The sequence below is a fragment of the Dermacentor silvarum genome, chromosome 6, assembly GCF_013339745.2.
Source record: "Dermacentor silvarum isolate Dsil-2018 chromosome 6, BIME_Dsil_1.4, whole genome shotgun sequence".
Classification (NCBI taxonomy): Eukaryota; Metazoa; Arthropoda; class Arachnida; order Ixodida; family Ixodidae; genus Dermacentor; species Dermacentor silvarum.
The window spans coordinates 184220566-184240249 of NC_051159.1; the positions used below are offsets into that span (position 1 = coordinate 184220566).

The 19684-nt window shown below is 47.0% G+C and overlaps 2 protein-coding genes across 3 annotated transcripts in view; one reads left to right on the forward strand and one right to left on the reverse strand.

Moving 5' to 3' along the window:
• Positions 1-323: 323 nt before the first annotated feature.
• LOC119455246 (uncharacterized) lies at positions 324-1991 on the forward strand. Its single transcript, XM_037716647.2, has 2 exons — positions 324-342; positions 1306-1991. Exons 1-2 carry the CDS (start codon positions 324-326, stop codon positions 1911-1913), a joined length of 627 nt encoding a protein of 208 aa, XP_037572575.2. The 3' UTR covers positions 1914-1991.
• Positions 1992-15586: 13595 nt separating this feature from the next.
• Positions 15587-19684, reverse strand: part of LOC119456530 (uncharacterized) — a 61973-nt gene continuing 57875 nt past the window's right edge. For both annotated transcript variants that reach the window (XM_049669943.1, XM_037718359.2), the window contains one exon: positions 15587-19599. In XM_049669943.1, the coding sequence (XP_049525900.1) occupies positions 18372-19599 (1228 nt within the window). In that variant the 3' untranslated portion in view covers positions 15587-18371. The remainder of the gene's footprint in view (positions 19600-19684) is intronic.

Sequence of the window (19684 nt, forward strand, 5' to 3'; positions counted from 1 at the left end):
CTTTGAAGGGGTGGCACATGTACACTGCTCCATAGAAGGTGAGCTGTTTGGGTAGCACACGAGCGTTCACGAATGTGATCAGGATCGACTTCGTGTTACCGAGTGGACGAGCGTCCGTGATGGTGAAGTTCGGACTGCGATTCATGGTAGTGAGGTCTTGAAAGATGTCTTCTTGCGACTGATTGTAAATCGCGTTGTAAAGAATGCCCCTCAAGGCATCATCCGGTGCTGCAATATACGCGCGCACTGGGTACTGTTGGTCTTGGATTTGGAGCACTTGTGTACTCACGTAGCGCTTGGCCCGATCTTCACATGGTGTGCTCATGGTGAAAGAGTTGTTATGTGGGTTCAATCGGAGCCGATCATGAAGCCGAGCTTCCTGATAGTTGATTTGGGCAGCGCCGCAGATCAGGGGGAGCAGCATGCCCCCATTGCATTGGCGGATGTCGAGACCTCCTCTCGGACGAAATATCACCTTTAGGTCCGTGGTTGGAAGTTTAGGAAGTGGAGCATGTCGTTTAGGTTTCAGAAAGTGAGGCTTGCCTGCTTGGATTGACGGCGGTTCGGCAAGATCCTTGGGTTGTCGAAGTTGGGTGGCCAGGAGCGGCTCCGGCGTCTCGGTTCGAAGAGTTGGGTATGCCACCTTGCGTGCGTTGATGGCACGTTTCCAACGCGGGTCATTGGCAAATTCTTGCGGGGAAATATCGCGCGCGCCGGGTGGTAAAAAAAAAAAAAAAGCATTTAGCCCGCGCCTTGTCGATTGCGGCAACTTCAGGCGCAGCAGCATGCCATCACAACGAAGTTCTTGTCCCTAACACGTTTGATCCCTTTGTGCGTACAGCACTTTCGTCGCACAGGCCCGAGAATGGCGGTCGGAGCGCGCTGGAAAGAAAAAAATATACAGAAGCGCAACGCGTACTTCCACGTGACACGAATTGGCCAGTGAGGGAGCGGAGAAGGCTGGGGCGACAGGAGGCGGCGAGGAGGAACCGCCGGGGTGAGCGCGGTGGCGGCATCATCTAAGAATGGCGCTACTTTTTATATATAGGGGCTTTACCGCTCACGAACACACTGCGCCATTGGACGTAAAGCGGAGAAACTATATTTTTGTTTTCTAAGCAGTTCGCTTTTCCCCCGCCAGGGAGGGACGCCTAGGGGCCGTTGAACAGCAGGCGAGAGCCGGCGGCAACACGGCGGTCCCACAACTCTACAGCGAGGTAGTGCGGCAGGCTTCGGATGGGAAGGGACGAACGGCAGGGAGCACATCGTCACGTGTCAGTGGCGCACGGCTGGTGGAGAACCAGCTAGCGCGAACTGGAGGACGACAATCGCAGGCGGGAGGCAAACGTGTAGAGCGAAGGGTCCTAGTGGTGGGGGACTCCAACGTAGCTAGGGTTGAGGAGGGCGTCCTTACAACAGTGAAGGCAGACGGGCGGGTGAAGGTGGAGGCCCAGTCAGGGAAGTGCATGGTTGACGCAATGGCAAAAGCTCAGACAGTGGTATGGGGCAACCTGGAGCATGAACATCTGGTCGTTATCCATGCTGGTCTCAACGATGTGCTGAAGGGAAGGAGCCAGAACCTAAACAGACAGTTAGAGGTTGGGTTGCGTAAACTCAGAGAAGCCTCTGCGAATGTGCATGTGACCATACGCACAATTCCAGAGGTCCAGGGCCAGGCTAGCGGGATGGAACGGAGTGTGGCTGAGGCTAACCGGGTCATTAGGGGTCTGAGCCGACGACTTGGGTATGGCGTAATGGACGTAAACTGGGACGTGTACGGGTCTGGCTCCCACCCTTTTGCACAGGATGCCATTCACTACAGTGGTGCCACGGGCGGGAGGGTAGGTAGTAGGATAGGGCGCCAAGCTACGGCTTTTTTGGGGGGACCCAGAGCCCTAAGACCACCAGTGTAGACGAAGACGGACCCAGAGAGGCCCCAAGATTCAAGAAACGTAGAATCGGTAGGAGAAGAAATAGACGTAAGCACCAGGGGCAAGGTCATTCTGACATTGGGTACATTAACATGCAAGGTGGCAGGATTAGGCTGCAGTGGGAGGAGATAGACGAGCAACTAAGGCAGGAAAAGCTGATGGTATACGGGTTTGTAGAGACACATCTTAGGGACATGGAGCAGCCTCCCTGTAATCCTGACTATGCATGGGAATATTGCAATAGAACAGAGGGCAGCAGAAAAGGGGGTGGAATTGGTGCATTCATTCATAAAACTATGAATTGGCAAAGGGTCAAACAGGAATGCATGGGGCATTTATGGCTAAAAGGGAAAGTTGCAGGATAGCAGACACTCCTTGGCTTTGTATACCTGTGGACAGGAGCAAATGCTAAAGAGGAAAACAAAAAAATGCTGGAATGCATATCAAGGGACATTAATCAGCTAGGAGAAGGGTGCGAGATTATTATACTAGGAAATATGAACGCACACATAGAAGACATGGACGGGTACACAGACTCAACAGGCAACATGATGCTGGATATGTGTGAAATGCATGACTTAGTTGTATGCAACAGTACTGAGAAGTGTGAAGGGCACATAACATGGGAGGTAGGGAGCCTGCAGTCGACGATAGATTATGCACTATAATGTCACATAGGATGCACGATAGGCTAAATGTAATGAACATAGATGAATATGGCTCCAGAAGTCTAGGTAGTGATGACAAACGTATTAAGGTGAGTTTTAGAAGGGAAATGAAAGTAGGTAGGAGGCAAGATGAATAACCAGGTGGGATATTTTACTCGGAAAAGCAGCTTGAAATAGCAACCCAGCAAATTGAGGAAGTAATTTCAGAGGATACAAAAACAGAATGGACAAAAGCATATTTAACAGGGCTATTTGAGCTAGAGCTTGCTAAGGTACGAGTCAGGACAAAAGGGAACAGAAGACGTAAACCCAAGAGCTGGTGGGATGAGGAGGTTAAGGAGGCCATTGAGAAACGTCAGGAAGAGATCCAGGGAACACAGATGTTCAAAGCAGAGGGGTGAGCCAGAAGCTGATGTAGACAGAAAATGGGATAACTTCTTAAACTGTAGAAGGGAAGCATCCCATTTGATCAATGAAAAGATCAGAAGAAAGGGGAGCCAATGGTTGTCAGAAGTAAACAAAAAGGATAGAAAAGCAGCGAAGAAATTTTGGAAACATCTCAACTCCTTGAGTAATAAGACTAGCCTAGAGCAGAGGTTTATAGTTACAGCTCAAGGTGTTCGGCTAGAGGGAGATGAGGCAATGGAACATATAAGAACAATGATGACAGAAAAATTTAAAAAACGAAACATAGTATGTGCTCAATCAGGTGAGGATAGACTAGTCAGTGCAGTGGTTCCACTGGCACAAAGCGAGTGGGATATAGGGCAGAGAAGAGGGTTCCTAGTAGCACGTCGACAGGTCCTGATGGCATCCCAATTATGTTGATAAAGACATTGGGCCCAAAATCAAGAAAGCATTAAGAGAGGCAGTGAGCAAAATGATAATGGACGGTAAAGCCCCCGACGGGTGGAGACTGAGCAGGATCAGCATGATATATAAGGGAACGGGGGACAAAGCCGACATAAACAACTACCGTCCCATAACAGTGACGTCAGTGGTTTACAGGGTGGTGATGCAGATTATAAAGGACAGACTGCAGGCATGGGTGGAGAGCGAGGAGGTGCTGGGGGAACTACAAAATGGGTTCCGGAAACCAAGAAGGTATTGAAATAGCAGAAAAGGAACACAGGCCCCTATGGCTTGCATTTCTGGATATCAAGGGAGCCTATGACAGTGTAATCTAAAAGGATTTGTGCGACATACTGGGCACTCTAGATGTGGAAGATGGAGTAAGAAATCTTTTAAAAGATATCTATAAAAGTAACAAGGTGCTTATAAAATGGGAAAACAAGGTATCTGGGTCTATAGAGATACAGCAGGGGCTTAGGCAGGGGTGCCCTCTGTCACCTCTGTTGTTCATGCTGTATTTACAAGGATTAGAGAAAAAATTAGAGAGGAGCGGACTTGGATTCAACCTTTCCTATTTCAAGCAAGGAGAATGGATTAAACAGTCATTACCAGGACTAATGTATGCGGATGACATTGTACTTATGGCTGACAGCAAGGAAGACTTGCTAAGATTAATGAACATCTGTGGTAAAGAGGGAGATAGCTTAGGTCTGAAGTTTAGTAAAGAAAAATCGGCAGTCATGACTTTTAATGATAATCAGGGCAGCGAGCATAGGATACAGGAGGTTACGCTGGAGGTGGTGGATAAGTACAAATATCTTGGAGTGTGGATAAACAATGGGGCTGAGTACCTAACGGAACATGAAAAATATGTGACGGCTAAAGGTAGCCGAAATGCAGCTGTGATGAAAAATAGGGCACTGTGGAATTACAATAGGTACGAAGTGGTGAGAGGGATTTGGAAAGGGGTGATGGTCCCTAGTTTGACTTTCGGCAATGCGGTCCTGTGCATGAGATCAGAGGTTCGAGCAAGGTTGGAAGTTAAGCAGCGAGGGGTAGGTAGACTGGCTCTGGGAGCACACGGAAATACACCAAATCAGGGGGTACAGGGTGACATGGGATGGACGTCATTCGAGGGCAGGGAAGCCAGCAGCAAGATAGAATTTGAGGAGCGATTGAGAGAAATGGCAGAAAAGCGGTGGGCAAGGAGAGTTTTCAGTTATTTGTACATGAGGAATGTTGATACAAAATGGAGGAAGCTGACCAGAAAACTGTTAATCAAATATTTGGACTGCAGGAGGGGTGCAAACCAGGAAACAGCGGTTAAGAAAAAGGTTAAGGAAACAGAGAGGGGTCTGTGGAAAACAGGGATGCAGATGAAATCAGCACTGGGAACATACAGAACTTTCAAGCAAGAAATTGCCAAAGAAAATATCTACGATAATTATAAGGGAAGCTCCTTGTTGTTTGAAGCCAGGACGGGAGTATTGTGGACTAAGATGTACCGAGTCAAGTACCAAGGTATAGACACGTTGTGGGGTGCGTGTGGAGAAGTAGAGGAAACGGCCGAACACCTCATACTTTTCTGTAAAGGGCTTAACCCTACAGTGCAAAGCAACGGGCTGATTTTTTCAAAGCATTGGGGTTTAGGGACAGTGAAGGCAAAATAGACTTTAAGCGGGTAGAAATAACCAAACAGAGGTTATCTGATTGGTGGATAAAATCAAGGCAGGGGTGAAATTTCACCCACCACAAAGTACAAAATATGTTAATAGTCACGGCTAGGTGGCGTATGCCACCGCCCGATTTAAAGGGTTCAGCCTCATCCATCCATCCATCTATCCACCCATCCGAAGTTTCGCGATCGTCAAAGCAGCAGAACGCAAAAATGACCGGCTCCGTTAACGGCGCGCGCGCTTCGAGAGATCGCAGATATCGCAATTCCGCTGCTTCTGCGGTTGATCATATCGATTCATCGAATAGCAGCGAGTCAGAGGACGCTGACTTTTCGTCGGACTTTGAAAGCGACGACGACGCCAACCAGCCCGGAACATCGGCGGACGCAGCCCGGCACTCCCAACTGTAGTGCTTGCAGTTCAATTTTTATAGCAGATTACCTGTTCAATGAAAATTTTTGACTGTTTCGGAGATAGTGCCTAATAGAGGGCAATACATTTTGTATATCTCATAATTTTTGTAATATTTTTTTCTTACTAGATACAAGCGTGTCTTCACAAATACTGTTCAATTTTATCGCACAATCTTGATTTCAACAATTTATATCTTTTTATAACATGCATACATGCATCTCGTTAATAAAACTTGTATGCGTGGAAAGTGGATTCATTTTGCTTTGTGTTTATGTATTATATTAAATATTCAGTGCAGTAGTTCCTTCCGAAAAAAAAAAAATCTGCCGTAGCATACAAGAAACACCTATTTTCCTCACGGTAGGGAAAGAGTTAAATTATGAACGGTCTCTCAGACACCTTGCACAAAAACTGAATACACTTCCAGCCGTCAACGTTTGACTAAATGGTGGTGGTGCCACCGCACCATTTCATCTTTCGTGAGCGCTGTCACATGGTTGTTGGCATGTGGAGAAACTGTACTGAATATTTTGCTATCTGCTGCAGGTAGTTCCAAAAAGGCATTCACACAACTGGAGGCCTTGCTTAAATCGCAATATTATATTATCGTATTTACACGAATACAACGTGAGATTTATTTCGAAATTCCCGCCCTCAGAATGCGCCTCGCGCTGTATTCGGGTTCGTAACATTTCTTTTTCTTTTTTTTTCCATGACGTGATAAATACGTCAGCACTCGCCCTTTCACGTTATTTTGCGACTTCACTTCGCAGTAAAGAATAGAGCCCTCCGGCCATCTGCTTTCTAGCATTTTCTTCCCCCTATTTCTATAGCAATCATTTCTGTTTGCATGGCAATTATACTTATACATTTTTTCTTTATCTGAGAGACCGAAAGCCCCCTCGTATTATATTCTTTGTCGCGTTGTGTACGCGCAAATACGGCAATTGCTCTTTATTCCAGTACACGTACGATATTACCACCTGGTTTACATAAGGCGCAGCAAGCTATATGTGTTAGCATCCTGCACAACTTTATATTCATAAGCTGAAGCTAGAGCTTGCGTCATGAACTTCACTGTGGACGTTCTCCTATATTTCGTATGTGCTCAAAAAAAAAAGTATGTCACTCATCCATCCCGTCCAGAACTTATTGTGACACACGCGACATCTGAAACATATCAGTCAGAAATGCTACACAGCAGAAAACATTTCCCATTGACACCTAAACTTTTACAATGCAACACATTCACATAAAAGCTCAGTTTGTGACTCAGGTCCTGTGTTAATTAACTTTTATTGCGATAGCAATTATATGGACACTCAAAAGCAGATTTCTGCCGTCGGCGTCGCCGTTGCCGTCGCCGTCGCCGTGAGGTTCCGTATGACGTCAATCGAGATGAAATCGTCGCCGCGCGCCGCCGAACGCTGTATGTGCGAGTGAAAGGGCGCGAGGGACGCGCTCTTTCACGGCGAGTGAACGCACGGCGGAGAACAAACGCGCGTTCTGCGCCGTGCTTCCTTAAGGGTTGCAGAAGTAGGCGTCTCTTTCCTCCTTTACAATAATCATATATGTAGAGCAAACGCGCCTTCTTTCGACGCGCGAGAGGCCGTGGGGGAGGGGGGGGAGGGGGAGGGAAGGGAGACGACGTTTAGCTGCGGCACCAAATGCCTATTTATATCAGAGGCTCCGGCAACAGTCACCAACGCCGCAGGCATTTTGAGCGAACGCGGGAAAAACGCCGACGGCGTCGACAACAGTTCTGCGCGTTGCCGGTGCTGCTGCATGTCCAAATTTATACAGCTGATAAAGCTAATATCATTACTCCGTATAGCTCTCTACAAATTTGCTATCGCAATTGATGCTTCGCCTTTCAGGTGAAACTGCGACAACTTTTTTTTTTAAATATTACAATCTTGATTACAGTGTTCACACTTTTTCTTCACAATTCGCTCGTTGATCAGTTCTCTTGTGGTATAGATAGCATTCTGAAATATTCGTGTAATAGGGCTCACGCTCTTGTGTTCAAGGCCAGCTTTTACAACAGAATTTCTTGCTGGGCGAGTTGGTGCAAGTTAATGAACGACACACTTACGAAACATAAAGACATGTACGCAAGATAAGTGGTCAGACCGAGCACTGAACTCATAACTCTTCCCTTGCAAGTCCAGCGGTCGTCCTGTCCACGTCTTATCCTGTGCATGCGTCTGTCTCGCTGGTTTTCCTATTAAAACACAGGCGCTGTGCGGAACGTACAGACCACACAGAGTATGTCGTCGTACAAGCACACTACATATGTATTGGATCACTATCCGAGACCGCTGCAATCCAGCGACGCAATCCCATCCTCTCCTTCTAACATGTAGCCCATGCATGCACTACATAAAAACCGCACGCAGTGGTGCCAACGAGTATTTATAGGACATAAATTTCTTATTGTCATACATGTACTTAAGAGCACCTTCCCAACCATTTCCAACTGAAGCAAGCGTACACACGACGTACGACGATCCTGAGCAGACGACGAGAGCTAAGGTTACAAGTGAAACGTTACATCTTTACGCGACAGGTGCAGCTATGACCGACCTATATCTGTTTTATTGCCTACGAAAAGCACGCCACACTGCTAAAACAGCGCACAACCTATAAGAACGATAAACATACTCTGCGCTCTGCAACAGCCGCTACGGCTGTTCGGGCTTCTTGCCTCTAGCAAGATGGCGGCGACTGGCTTCACTTTTGAAGTGCCACCTCCACTCCATAAGTATAAGTATATAACCTCCTTGGTGTCAACTCATTATGGCCTCTCGCATTCCAGAAACGTCCCGAAACTACCCAAACGTTGCTGTACAAAAACGCAATCTTCTTTTATCTCATTTATAACAGTGCAGACACTGGCGCAAATTAAGTATAGCCGCTACCACGCACGCAGTCCGTTCTTGCATTTTTATCGAGCATACGCTCACGGCGAGACTTAACTATTCGGACAAATTTCCTCTACACACGCGGTGAAAAGTTGTTTTCCTCTACACAATGGTAGAAAGTAGCACCTGCAACCTTTCTCCTTAGACCAAGGCCATTGAACCGTTGCCGTGGCGGGTAACAAAATGCATCCTAGCACTGGTCATTTCACAAGTATTCTACGCCTTCCCGTGTTTTGCGCCTCAGTCTGGTAACGGCCAAGAGCATGTCAAGCACGCTCCCAGTGTGTAACGTTCTCCCACGCAAGATGGCCGCAGTGCACTTACCAGGCGTCCGGGCCGCGGAAACCTGCCAGTAGTGCGTCAAAGTCCTGCGAATGACCCAGATGCAAGCATCACAAGACCGATGTTATAGGTGCAGCCACATGCTGTTATTGGCACATACCCACTACGAGGCCTTACTTTAGTCAACGAAACACCTGGCAGAAGAAACAAGCTACAACCAGACCACGTGGCATTGGGACTCGATTAGCTGTACAAGCAGCGATGTCGAAGGTGCACGCCACATGCACTCTCCCACATCAATCATGTTCAGTCCAACTTGCCGAATTTTCTATTCTGGATATACCGAACCGGATGGCATACAGAAACTACGGTTTTGCGGCTGCAATAAGAGGTGCGCGCAGCCGCTTACTTCACACAGTATACATAGCTGCCGCTTGCTAAATGCTAAACTTCCAACTGGCCCACGTATATAGTCACCATAATAGTGGCTCGTCGTATACAGGGGTTTGTCCAGAATTTCCACTTTGTGTGTGTGTGTGTGTGGGGGGGGGGGGGGGGGGGTAAGAGGTTCGAGAGGCTAGCGCTCTTTTTATCACATTGTTTTATTTAATTAAGGCTTAACGCATTTTCAACAAATGGTGACGGAAAAGCAGCTAATTAGCAGAAGTGTACTAATTAACCTTTTAAGCAAGCATATTAAACCACATCTTACAAGGGCGTTCGTCCTTAGAGCTGATGTTGTTGCGCAAACAATCCTACAACGAAGGTAGAGACAGCCAGGCACAAACGAGCGCTGTATATAGAAGGCCGGAATGTGTGCCTAGTTTTTCGGGATTATAAATTCAGAACTATATTTAAACATCCACGGCATCTGTCACCACGTTTGAAAATTGCGAGAACATAAGGGACAGCATTCAGAGTTTTCATTTGATTGCGCGAAGTTTATTCTTTTTTCCTATGCAGAACAAAGTGAAGCAAGTTCTTATAATCTACAAGTCTTATTGAAAGAACAAAGTGCACACGTTTTCAAAACTAAGTACAATATCACTTTGCACAAGAAAAAAAAAAAAGGCACAATAGGCACGGAGAAGCCATATACCTTAAACAATACAATTAAAATATAACAACTAAGAAAAGAAAAAAAAAAAAGCCGGCTTGCTTGCTTGAAAAAGCCTTTATTAAAAACAAAAGAGAGAGGTGGAGCCCTTAGGGGGCTTCGCAGTGGGTGGAGTCCCTATTCCGGGACCCCATTGGTAGCAGCTCCAACGCCGTGTGGGAATCGATGTTATGCGAAGCAGTGTGTGGGGAGCCTACCAAGTTAACGAAACAACCATGAGAGCACCAAGAAGGCGGCTGTTTCATGACCTACATGGCACGTATGTCATGACCCATCATTTATGTTCGTCATACACTCTTATCATACTAAGCCAATTTTGGTACTTACCAAGTTAACGAAACGACCATGAGAGCACCAAGACTTAGGCGGATAGATAGATAGATAGATAGATAGATAGATAGATACTCTTTACGGGGTATATGATTACCATAAAATGATTCGCATTTAAAAAGTATATATATGTGCATCATGTCCGCTACAATCCGGTACATACAATATCCAAAGGAACTACTAGGCCAACCATGGCTGCCCCATTCACCAAATAATAATAATAAAAAAAGAAGCTGGGACTACACAAACTGCACAATTGCCCCGTGTGACTCCGCACGTATCTACAATACCCGACGTGGTTTCTTGGTTCACATCATATAGGTTTGCTTTGGTTTGATGCATATATGTATAGCACAACCCACTACGGTGGATTGGCCATGAATCGGGCAACAGTGGTAGAAAAGGAAAGAATACTTAAATAGGATTTTCTTATTTAACAATGAGATGTGAAATGAATTCTAAACGTTAATATCAATTTTCATGGCATATTATCTTAAAATTTGAAGTTGATATTTTTGTTTTCATGTAGGCTTAGTCCACAAACTGCAAATATTCATCCTTTTCTTCGTCTGTTGCGTTCCTAATATTGGGGATACTTGGAGCTTCGATAGAAATTTTCATCAGCGCGTCCACATGGGCCGGCGTCATGTAACATCTATCTGATGTTAAGAGCCTGTTCATGGTGAAAAACTTCTTTCAACGGCAGCAATTCCTACGGGATAGATAGATAAACTTTATTACATAGCTAGAGTTTTGTCTTGTCCCCGATGGGGTATCGCTAATGGTCGGGGCCCCTAGTCCAGGGCTCCGCTGGCTCTGGCCATCTTCTCTGCTCTCTGGATCAGCTTGAGCTGGTCGTCGAGGGCCGAACTACGGGAAGAAGCAGTATCTTCATTGCAGTTGATGACAAAGTAGGGAACATTCTTTTTCTCTCGACCTCTAACACAGGCATGAGCAGTGCTTGGTGTGAAGCCAGCTCTCCAGGATACCGTCTGTAAATTCTACTCATTCCCCAGTCTAGTCGTTCGGAGTTTAACGATAACGAGAGCAATTTGCCACATTGTAAATTTTACGACTAAGCATAGGGGTAGCGCTCGTACTGTACGTATTGTGCATACGAGTACGTTGACTTAAAAATGAAACATGAATCTCGCATATTATTCACGCGCAACCGTTTACCGCGACCTCAAGGATTCTCCGCTCCCGGCAGGTCGCAGTGTAGCACTGTCGTCTGTGCATTGAACATCAAAATTGGGTCTCAAAATTAAGGTCATGTAGTGTCCACCTCGGCAAAGAGTAAATATTTATTAAAGCGATTACCATACAGTGCATGAGTTCAGCGTAATTTTTTTCCAGGATGAGTCCCTGTCTGAAAGAAGGGAGGGGGCTCGTATATCTCGATCATATATATATATATATATATATATATAGCTCGAGGTTCGGGACCAAGATACAGTGTAGACCGCTTATAACGTAAGTCGCCGGAGTCGCGAATATCCGCACTATAACCAAAGCAACAATTTTCAAGGCCCGCACATATGCCAAACATGTGCACCGAGCCGCCGCGCGTATGCGACAGTCGAGGAATGCGGCTAGAACGTTTGCATTCAATTGACAGTCGAATCTCGTTAATTCGAACCAAATCACGCGGCGGCGCCTCCGACCGGCATTGCTCCGGCACCCCTCAATGTCGCGCGCGAAAAAAGAAAAAAAAAAAAAAAAAAAAAAAACGCGGCGGAAATTTCACCCTCTCTCAAATGGCATGGTCGCCGATTCTGCGTTGCGCCGGACTTTCGTGTACGTGCCGACGTCTCAGCCACGCAGCCACGCGTAGAAAATGGCAGTGAACCCTTCTTTCTCCTTTATGCTTCCTCTTTAGAGGTACGTTCGATTCACCTGCACCGCCTGAACCAGTTCACGAGGTGCTGCACCCTGCCATTCGTTACAGCGGTGCAGCAATGGCGTCCGCTGAACCACGCCGTTCGTTTCAAAAGGTGCAGGAAAGGTGCAGGGCTGGTTCATGGTTTTGCTGCACCCCCTCCACTGTCGGTGCCGCCTTGGTGCAGGCGCACAGGTGCACGGCAGAAGCGCAGCAGACGACACAGCACACGGGCGTTATCGCAATTAAAACCCCGCTTATACACGTCTGATGTATCTACGCAAGTGTGGTGTGTATTTACGCCTCAGAAGGCGATCATACCTGTAGTTCAGGACCTCTCAAACTTACGCAATCCGTGCATATTAGTCGGACATAACATAACGCGCCTGCACCACGTCTGCACCTTGACACTCGTTTTGAGTGTCGCGCTGTGCCTGCACCACAGAAATCGAACTGCACAATGTCTGAACTTCTAGTGAACCGCCGTGAACTGGTTCACAGTGGTGCAGGCGAATCGAACGGACCTCTAGTCACGTGTTGACCTTGCACGCTGCGGCTACGGCGCAGAGGGAAGCAGCGGCGCTGTCCCAGGCCGGCCAACGAAACTGCCCACGCCGGCAAACGCCCGCTTCCCAATAACGGCAGAAAACGAAACTTCGGGGAGCTGGCGCCGGGCCGGCTGGAGCGGCGGCGCCTGCACGGCGGCGGGCGCGCACGGTGACAGTCGAAAGTGAGCTACGAGGGAGAGCGAGGGGAGCCACCGAAGCGGCGGAGTTGCCGAGGCGAAATCCGCTTCCCTGCCGCCCTCCTCCCTCACATTCCACGGTCTCCGCGTGCGCCCTTCGCCGTGTTGTGCCGGCGCCGCCCGATCCCTGAAGTTTCGTTACTGCCGTTATCGTGAAGCGAGCGTGGCCGGCGTTGGCAGTTTCGTGGCCCTCGCTCGCTATGCGCGCCGTGATATTTCACGACTCGCACTCAAGATTCTGGTTTAAGCCTCACTGCATGGCTGTTCGTTCGCACCACGTGCCCTTCTCCTCCACTTCGTCTTTCTTCCTCGAGCACTCCTTGGGCGCCCGTTTGAGGGGAGCGTTCGCCGTCCCCGCTGACTTCCGTACTCCAGGCAGCCGCACTGTAACCGGTATTTCGTTTCCCACAACTGCACTATAAGCGATACGTGTATACATGGAGTGCTATGGGAAAATTAACGGGAGTCTGAAAAGACCGCACTATATCCGGTCCTGCACTATAAGCGGTTACGTTATAAGTGGTCTATACTGTATATGGAACCGCCGCTAAAGCCAAGCAATGGCGCAAATATGATTCGTACGGAGCACTTAATTTTGCCCCAATCACAAGGTTTTTACCATGGAGAAATGGCAGTAAACTATAGGAGGGGGAATTACACACGCATTACGTCATGCAGCCATGGCCTTCACAAGTCCGTGAAGCTATCCTCTTCGCCCAGTGGCGCAGCCAGAAATTCTTTTCAAGAGGGGACGATAGACGCTCGGGACAACAGATCACTTTCTTGTCTCATGCTGCTATTTCACTAATTTGAGAAAAATATTGAAAACTCCCGTCTGCAGATCTGGCTCAACCTGAAAATTTGTGCCATCTTTTCTTTTGTGTGATATGACGATTTATTAGACAATGACGTCTCACGCAATCGAGGGAGTCCACGAACGCTGATGGCGCGCACAGCGACAGATGCAAGAGCACTTCTTCCTCTTCTTCACTACAATGGCCCCCTGGAGAGAAGAGGAGCCATCCTGGGCGACCTACGGCGTAGGTAGAATCAGGGGGTCATAGTATGGTTTAAGTCGGCTGACATGAACCGTGTCACGTCCGCGATGTCTAAGGTCATGTGATGGCGTCACAGGCTCGACAACGTAGTTGACAGCCGAGGTACGGTCGATGACGCGGTAGGGGCCATCATAGCGCGCAAGAAGTTTGGTTGAAAGGCCAGGGCTGTGAGGTGGGATCCACAACCAAACAAGGGAACCAGTTGGAAAATGTAGTGTAGGCACGTTACTGTCATGCCGCAGCTTTTGGCGACCTTGGGCGGCGGTCGTAAGGGTACGGGCGAGCTGCCTACAGTCCTCTGCGTATTTGGCGGCTTCAGACACTGGCGTGCATTCAGAAGGGTCGGGTTGGTATGGGAGCAGTGTGTCCATTGTACACGAGGGCTCGCGGCCATATAGCAGAAAGAATGGCGAAAAGCCAATGGTAGCTTGTGTGGCCGTATTATACGCATACGTTACGAACGGCAAAACAGTGTCCCAGTTACTGTGGTCCGAGGCAACGTACATAGTCAACATGTCACCGAGTGTGCGGTTGAACCTTTCTGTCAAGCCGTTCGTTTGCGGGTGGTAGGCGGTAGACTTGCGGTGAACGATGCTGCATGCAGCGAGAAGGGCTTGGATTACTTCGGACAGGAACACACGCCCTCGGTCTGTGAGCAGTTCGCGTGGTGCTCCATGTCGAAGAACGAAGTTCCCCAAGATGAAGAAGGCAACTTCGCGCGCAGAGGACGCCGGGAGTGCGGCAGTCTCGGCGTAGCGCATCAAGTGGTCGACACCTACAATTATCCATCGATTACCCGAGGAACTACAGGGAAGTGGCCCGTATAAGTCTATGCCGACGCGATCAAATGGCCGGGCCGGACAGGGGAGCGGCTGTAACTCGCCAGGAGGGCGCTGTTGAATTTTACGCCTTTGGCACGCCGTGCAAGCGCGTACGTACTGGCTCACAAAGTGATACATGCCGTGCCAGTAGAAACGCTGCCTCAGCCGAGTGTACGTTTTGTAGTGAAGTACGCTTGTCGCTGATGACGCGCACAGCGACAGACGCAAGAGCACTTCTTCCTCTTTTTCACTACATTTGGAACTTCCACTCTTGGGTTCAGCTGCCGGGATGCTTACGTCACTGCCCAGGATTTCTTTGACAAATGCAACTGTTTACCCTGCCAAATTTGTTTGTTTCATTTTGCCCTTTACTCATGAATTAATGCTGCCCGATTTATTTTATTTTCATAGCTGTAACACGGAATTCAGCTTTTCTCATAGTGCTTAATTCTGTAGTGCTAGAACATTGCAAGTTATTACCACTTGTATTAATTACATACCTTGCTAATTAACTGATACACAGTGTTAATGAATAAACATTGTGTATTAACAATACTGTTTGCAATTTTAATGTAAAACTGACATTGTTGCCGAATAAATTTGAAACCTGGAATGCAATTTCTATGATCATTTTAGTTTATCCACATGGTCCTTGGCCGATGATAAGTCTGCTTGTGTGTGCAGAAATGCACCTATCAAGCTGCAGCATGCCCCATTCGTACAAGTGAGGTCATTTAGAGGGGTCGCAGCGAGGCGCTGCTCCTAAGCTACACAATGGTTCCGCTTCAGCGCAAACAAGAAGTGCACCAAAAGAATGTGCACAATCACCGGGTGTCTGGCTCGGTAAAAACATGGGAAGAGGAAACAAAGGAACGCCTACACCAGCAAATTACTATGCACTCGCATTTATTCAGGCAGGCTTTCAAGACAACTTGCTCATTTCATGAGTGTCCAAATACCAAAATCCCAGTGTCTAAGAAGAAGAATGCGGTTGAGGCACAATAGAATAAACATACTATTGGTGAGAACAAAACCTTTGGAGGCAATACTAAAAAAATAAATAGAACTTAAGCAAACATATGCATAAAAATAAATACTTGCAAAGTAAGTGCAGAAGGGTGGAAAGAAGTTATTGTACATAGTTCGCACGCATACTCATGTGGCATATGAGCTATTTTTTAACGCCATTTGTTCAATGTTGACAAAAAATTCAAAGCTCAATATTACAGACATATTAAATGTGCAAATGCACATATAGTTAGTAAACATCAGTAAGGGAGGCATGTGTACAAACTTAAATTAGAGACTGAGCAGTCTCTAATAGACCTCTCCCAGGGTATGTCCCACAGCGCATGCGACGTTACAGGCACCCGTGCAGTGGCTCTGGTTGGCAAACTGTTGCCTCCGTTCGGCAGGCTGCAGTCTGCCGCACCAAAGTGCTTGATGCGGGTGTGCGCCATGTGGACACACTTTTTTTTTGTGAACATCCACTATAGTGAAATAAAAAATTGCCATCCACCCGCATGTAGCCCAAAGCAGCATAGGAAACCCACACGGGTTTCTCAAAACAAAGCTTTGTAGTTGAAGAAAAATTCGACCTGGTTCGGGATTTTTCTTCAACTACGAAACTTTGTTTCTGAGAAACCCGTGCGGGCTTCCTTTGCAGCTTATTGCTGCATGCGGGTGGATGGCAATTTTTACTTTCATGAACCTTCCTCCACGTTGCAGAATTCCGCAGAACTGATTTGCCATATCCACAATAATCATAATCTTGTCTGTCAGATTCACAGTATTGCGTGCCAGAGAGCACTGGTGTGTATGGTAAACTGCATGATGAAAAACTGGCGACGCTGTTTTTTGACTAGCGAGAACAAACAACGTGGTGGTTTTTGGTGGCCTGGGCGATGGACGACATTGTCTGTTCTTCGGAAATGCACCATGTTAGAGGTGGCATGATAGAGTGCGTGGTGAGAAATAGTGATGGAATGGCCTCATCTTTCTGTAGAGAAACGGACTGCATTGTTGTGTGGATGTGTGGACGTGTATGGTGTAATGCGCTATTAGCAATGCATCTCATCAAAGTGACCAGGCGTCGACAGAATTTCAGGGCCCATCATTTTTGTACAGGTGGAAATGAATGAGATGCGATGATCAGTGAGTGCGCATAACTTGGTGCCATCTCTGATGTGTGGAGAAAAAAAATATTGCTAGAGCATAATCTATCGGCTTAAAGGTATGACTGTAAATGAGCTCCTAGCATGTATTTTTACCATTCCCGGAACAGCGTACGCCTTGCCACAAGGAACGTGCACGCGCTGCTAGCATGTTTTTACCATTGCCGAAGCGGTGTTTGTATGCTTGGCCATGGGGATTCTTGGCCAAAAGGCGACCCACTAAAATTATTGTGCTTCATAGCAGATCTCATAGGTCCTAACTAAAACAGTGAACTTTTTTGTTTTCTTTCTTGTTATTATATTTACCTTCACAATAAAACATTTACGCTGTGATAACGCACATAAGCACTCCAAAACTGGGTCTTCCAAAGTCAAAAGTAGCAACGGGAGGCCGCACGCACAATGAAGTTAACGCACAATGAATTGTGTTACTTATATACGCTTCGTGCACTTGCATTGTGATGGCTGAAGAGTAAATTAATTAGACTTTGGTGTTTAACATCCTAAATCAGCAGAGTGGCGTATGAAGAACACTGCAAGGGAGAGCTTCGGATTTATTTTGACCACCTGGGGTTTCCCACCATGCACCTAACGCACGATAACAGCTGTTTTTTTAATTCTGCCCCCATTGGAATTTAAGCACCACCACAGGGTATGGCTCATAGTTGTAGACCAAGTTAATCTTGTATATCGCTTAAGCTTACAGTGTAAATGGACACAAATTAAGTACATTCACGTCAATGCAATGCAAATATTTTCCCGAAAATCAGTCATTTAGGTGAAGTGCCGTTTTGGCACCGGGAAAATATTCATATTCTGTAGGAACATATTCGCTTTCGAAGAATAATATAATTTTTGTGGTTGTCTGATTTATGGAAGAGGCATTCTTCCAAAATCACAATATGCTGACTTAAACACACCATGCACTTGGCAACAACAACGCTACATTAATGTGCCAGTAAAACGCGGACAGCTACTTTCTAAGAACAGTTCATAGATGCTGTCACTTCAGAAAAAAGCAATATGCGAAAATTGCGATTGCAGCAGCTTAGACAGAAGCAGTGCTCCTATGCAGAGAACCGGTCAGCTGAACACTTTTTCCAACCAGCGGCCATTTTGGAGGTGCAGCAAATGCAGTGACGTCACTGTTTGCAAACGGGGAGAGGTCTATAGGTGTGATCACAGTGAAAACAGCAGTGGATCTAGCAGACATGTTAGAGAACATTTTTGGCATTTCATGATTACTGAGCAACTGTTGCATTTCCAATGGACCTTTCTTTCAGTCCGTAGAACAACACAATTCGATAGGACATACTGTTTCAAATATAAGCATGAAACTATGTAGACAAGGAAGATTCAGAGTGAAGTAATATCTCTGAATCCTTCTTCTTGGCCACATGTTTTCATGGTGCTCTATGAAAACAACCAGACTGCATTTAATTTGCCTAGGGTGCATTATTGTCGAACTCAACGCTCTGGTGTCAGTCTGCCAAAAGAATGCTAGAACCCATCAAAATCACTTCCTGCCAACTGTGGTGGTGTTGTAGTGTCCGGAGTGGAAGGTGTTGACATCTCCGATTGGTTCCGAGACAAAGTAACATTGGACGGCGTTGAGATCACTTCAAAGATGCCTTGGGAAGCACTATTGCTAAGTGTTGGGGTGCTGTGGCGGTGCGAGTCTCGCAGTGAGCTCTTTGCCACTTTCTTGTGCTTCGTGATGCTATGGATGCTGCTCACAGTAATGTCAGCTGTATCCATGTCAAAAGACTTGCTTGGCATTTGTGAAAGTGACAGTGATATTGCATCAGACAGAGACCCCTGGCTCTGATGACTCTGCTGCTCTGAGGTGAACTGTTTTGCTGCGTTGTTGCTCGCATATCCAACAGTAGCTGGTGCTTCAGGTGGACGTCTATAGCTGGACGATGCGGAACCGGTAGATGCCATCTCCTCCTGAATTGAGGAGACCAAAGTGCTGTCATGTGAAGACTGTGAGCTCTTGGAAGCTGAATTTTTGTTGTGCGGCTTCTGTGATGTTCTGGGCTTTGAAGCGAAGCTAGAGGTTACACGGTGCTTTGCTGAAGAATTCTTTTCTTCAGCTTCTGACAGAGCTGAAGCTACTGAAGTGCTACTATTGAACTCATACTTGTATCCCAATGAGCCAGCCTCACTGTCTAATGTTTCTAGTGGAAAGAACTCGGGTGATCCCAGTGTACTAGGCATGAGCTTGGAAGGAACTTGATCAATGCCAAGCAGCTCCGAGAGCCGCTTTGATGACTCTAGTGGAGTAGCTAAAGTGCCGCTGAGCATTCCTCTAGGCCGATCGCCCTGCAAAGACTCCTCTGCAGCTGCCTTGAATGAAGTGATGTGCTTTTTGTGGCCTTCCTTGTTTCGACTGACTGAAGAAGTTGGGTCAGCTGTGCTGCTGCTACTTTGATTTTTCCTCTCCGAGATGATCTGTTTGGCTTTGCTTTGGACAAACTCTTGAAAAGGCTTTGCCTCCGGGGGCACAGGTGGCTTTGATGCCACAATATTCTTCATGGGTGCAGGGCCTTGAGTCGAGAATGGGCGGCTCTGTGTGCTTGGGTCACCAGTGTGATCTCTTGTGGAATGCAGGTCATCACCTGAACCAGGGCGAACACTTCTGATATATCCTGGCGTGACCATGGGACACGTCGCACTACGTACAACAGCATCGTCAGATTGCCTGGTAGCCTGTGGCACTTTCTCCCTTGGAAGAAAATGAAAGAGACAATAAATTTGAAGCCTCTTTCTGCTTCATTATGCACCAAGGCAGCCAGAATAGTAATTGCACA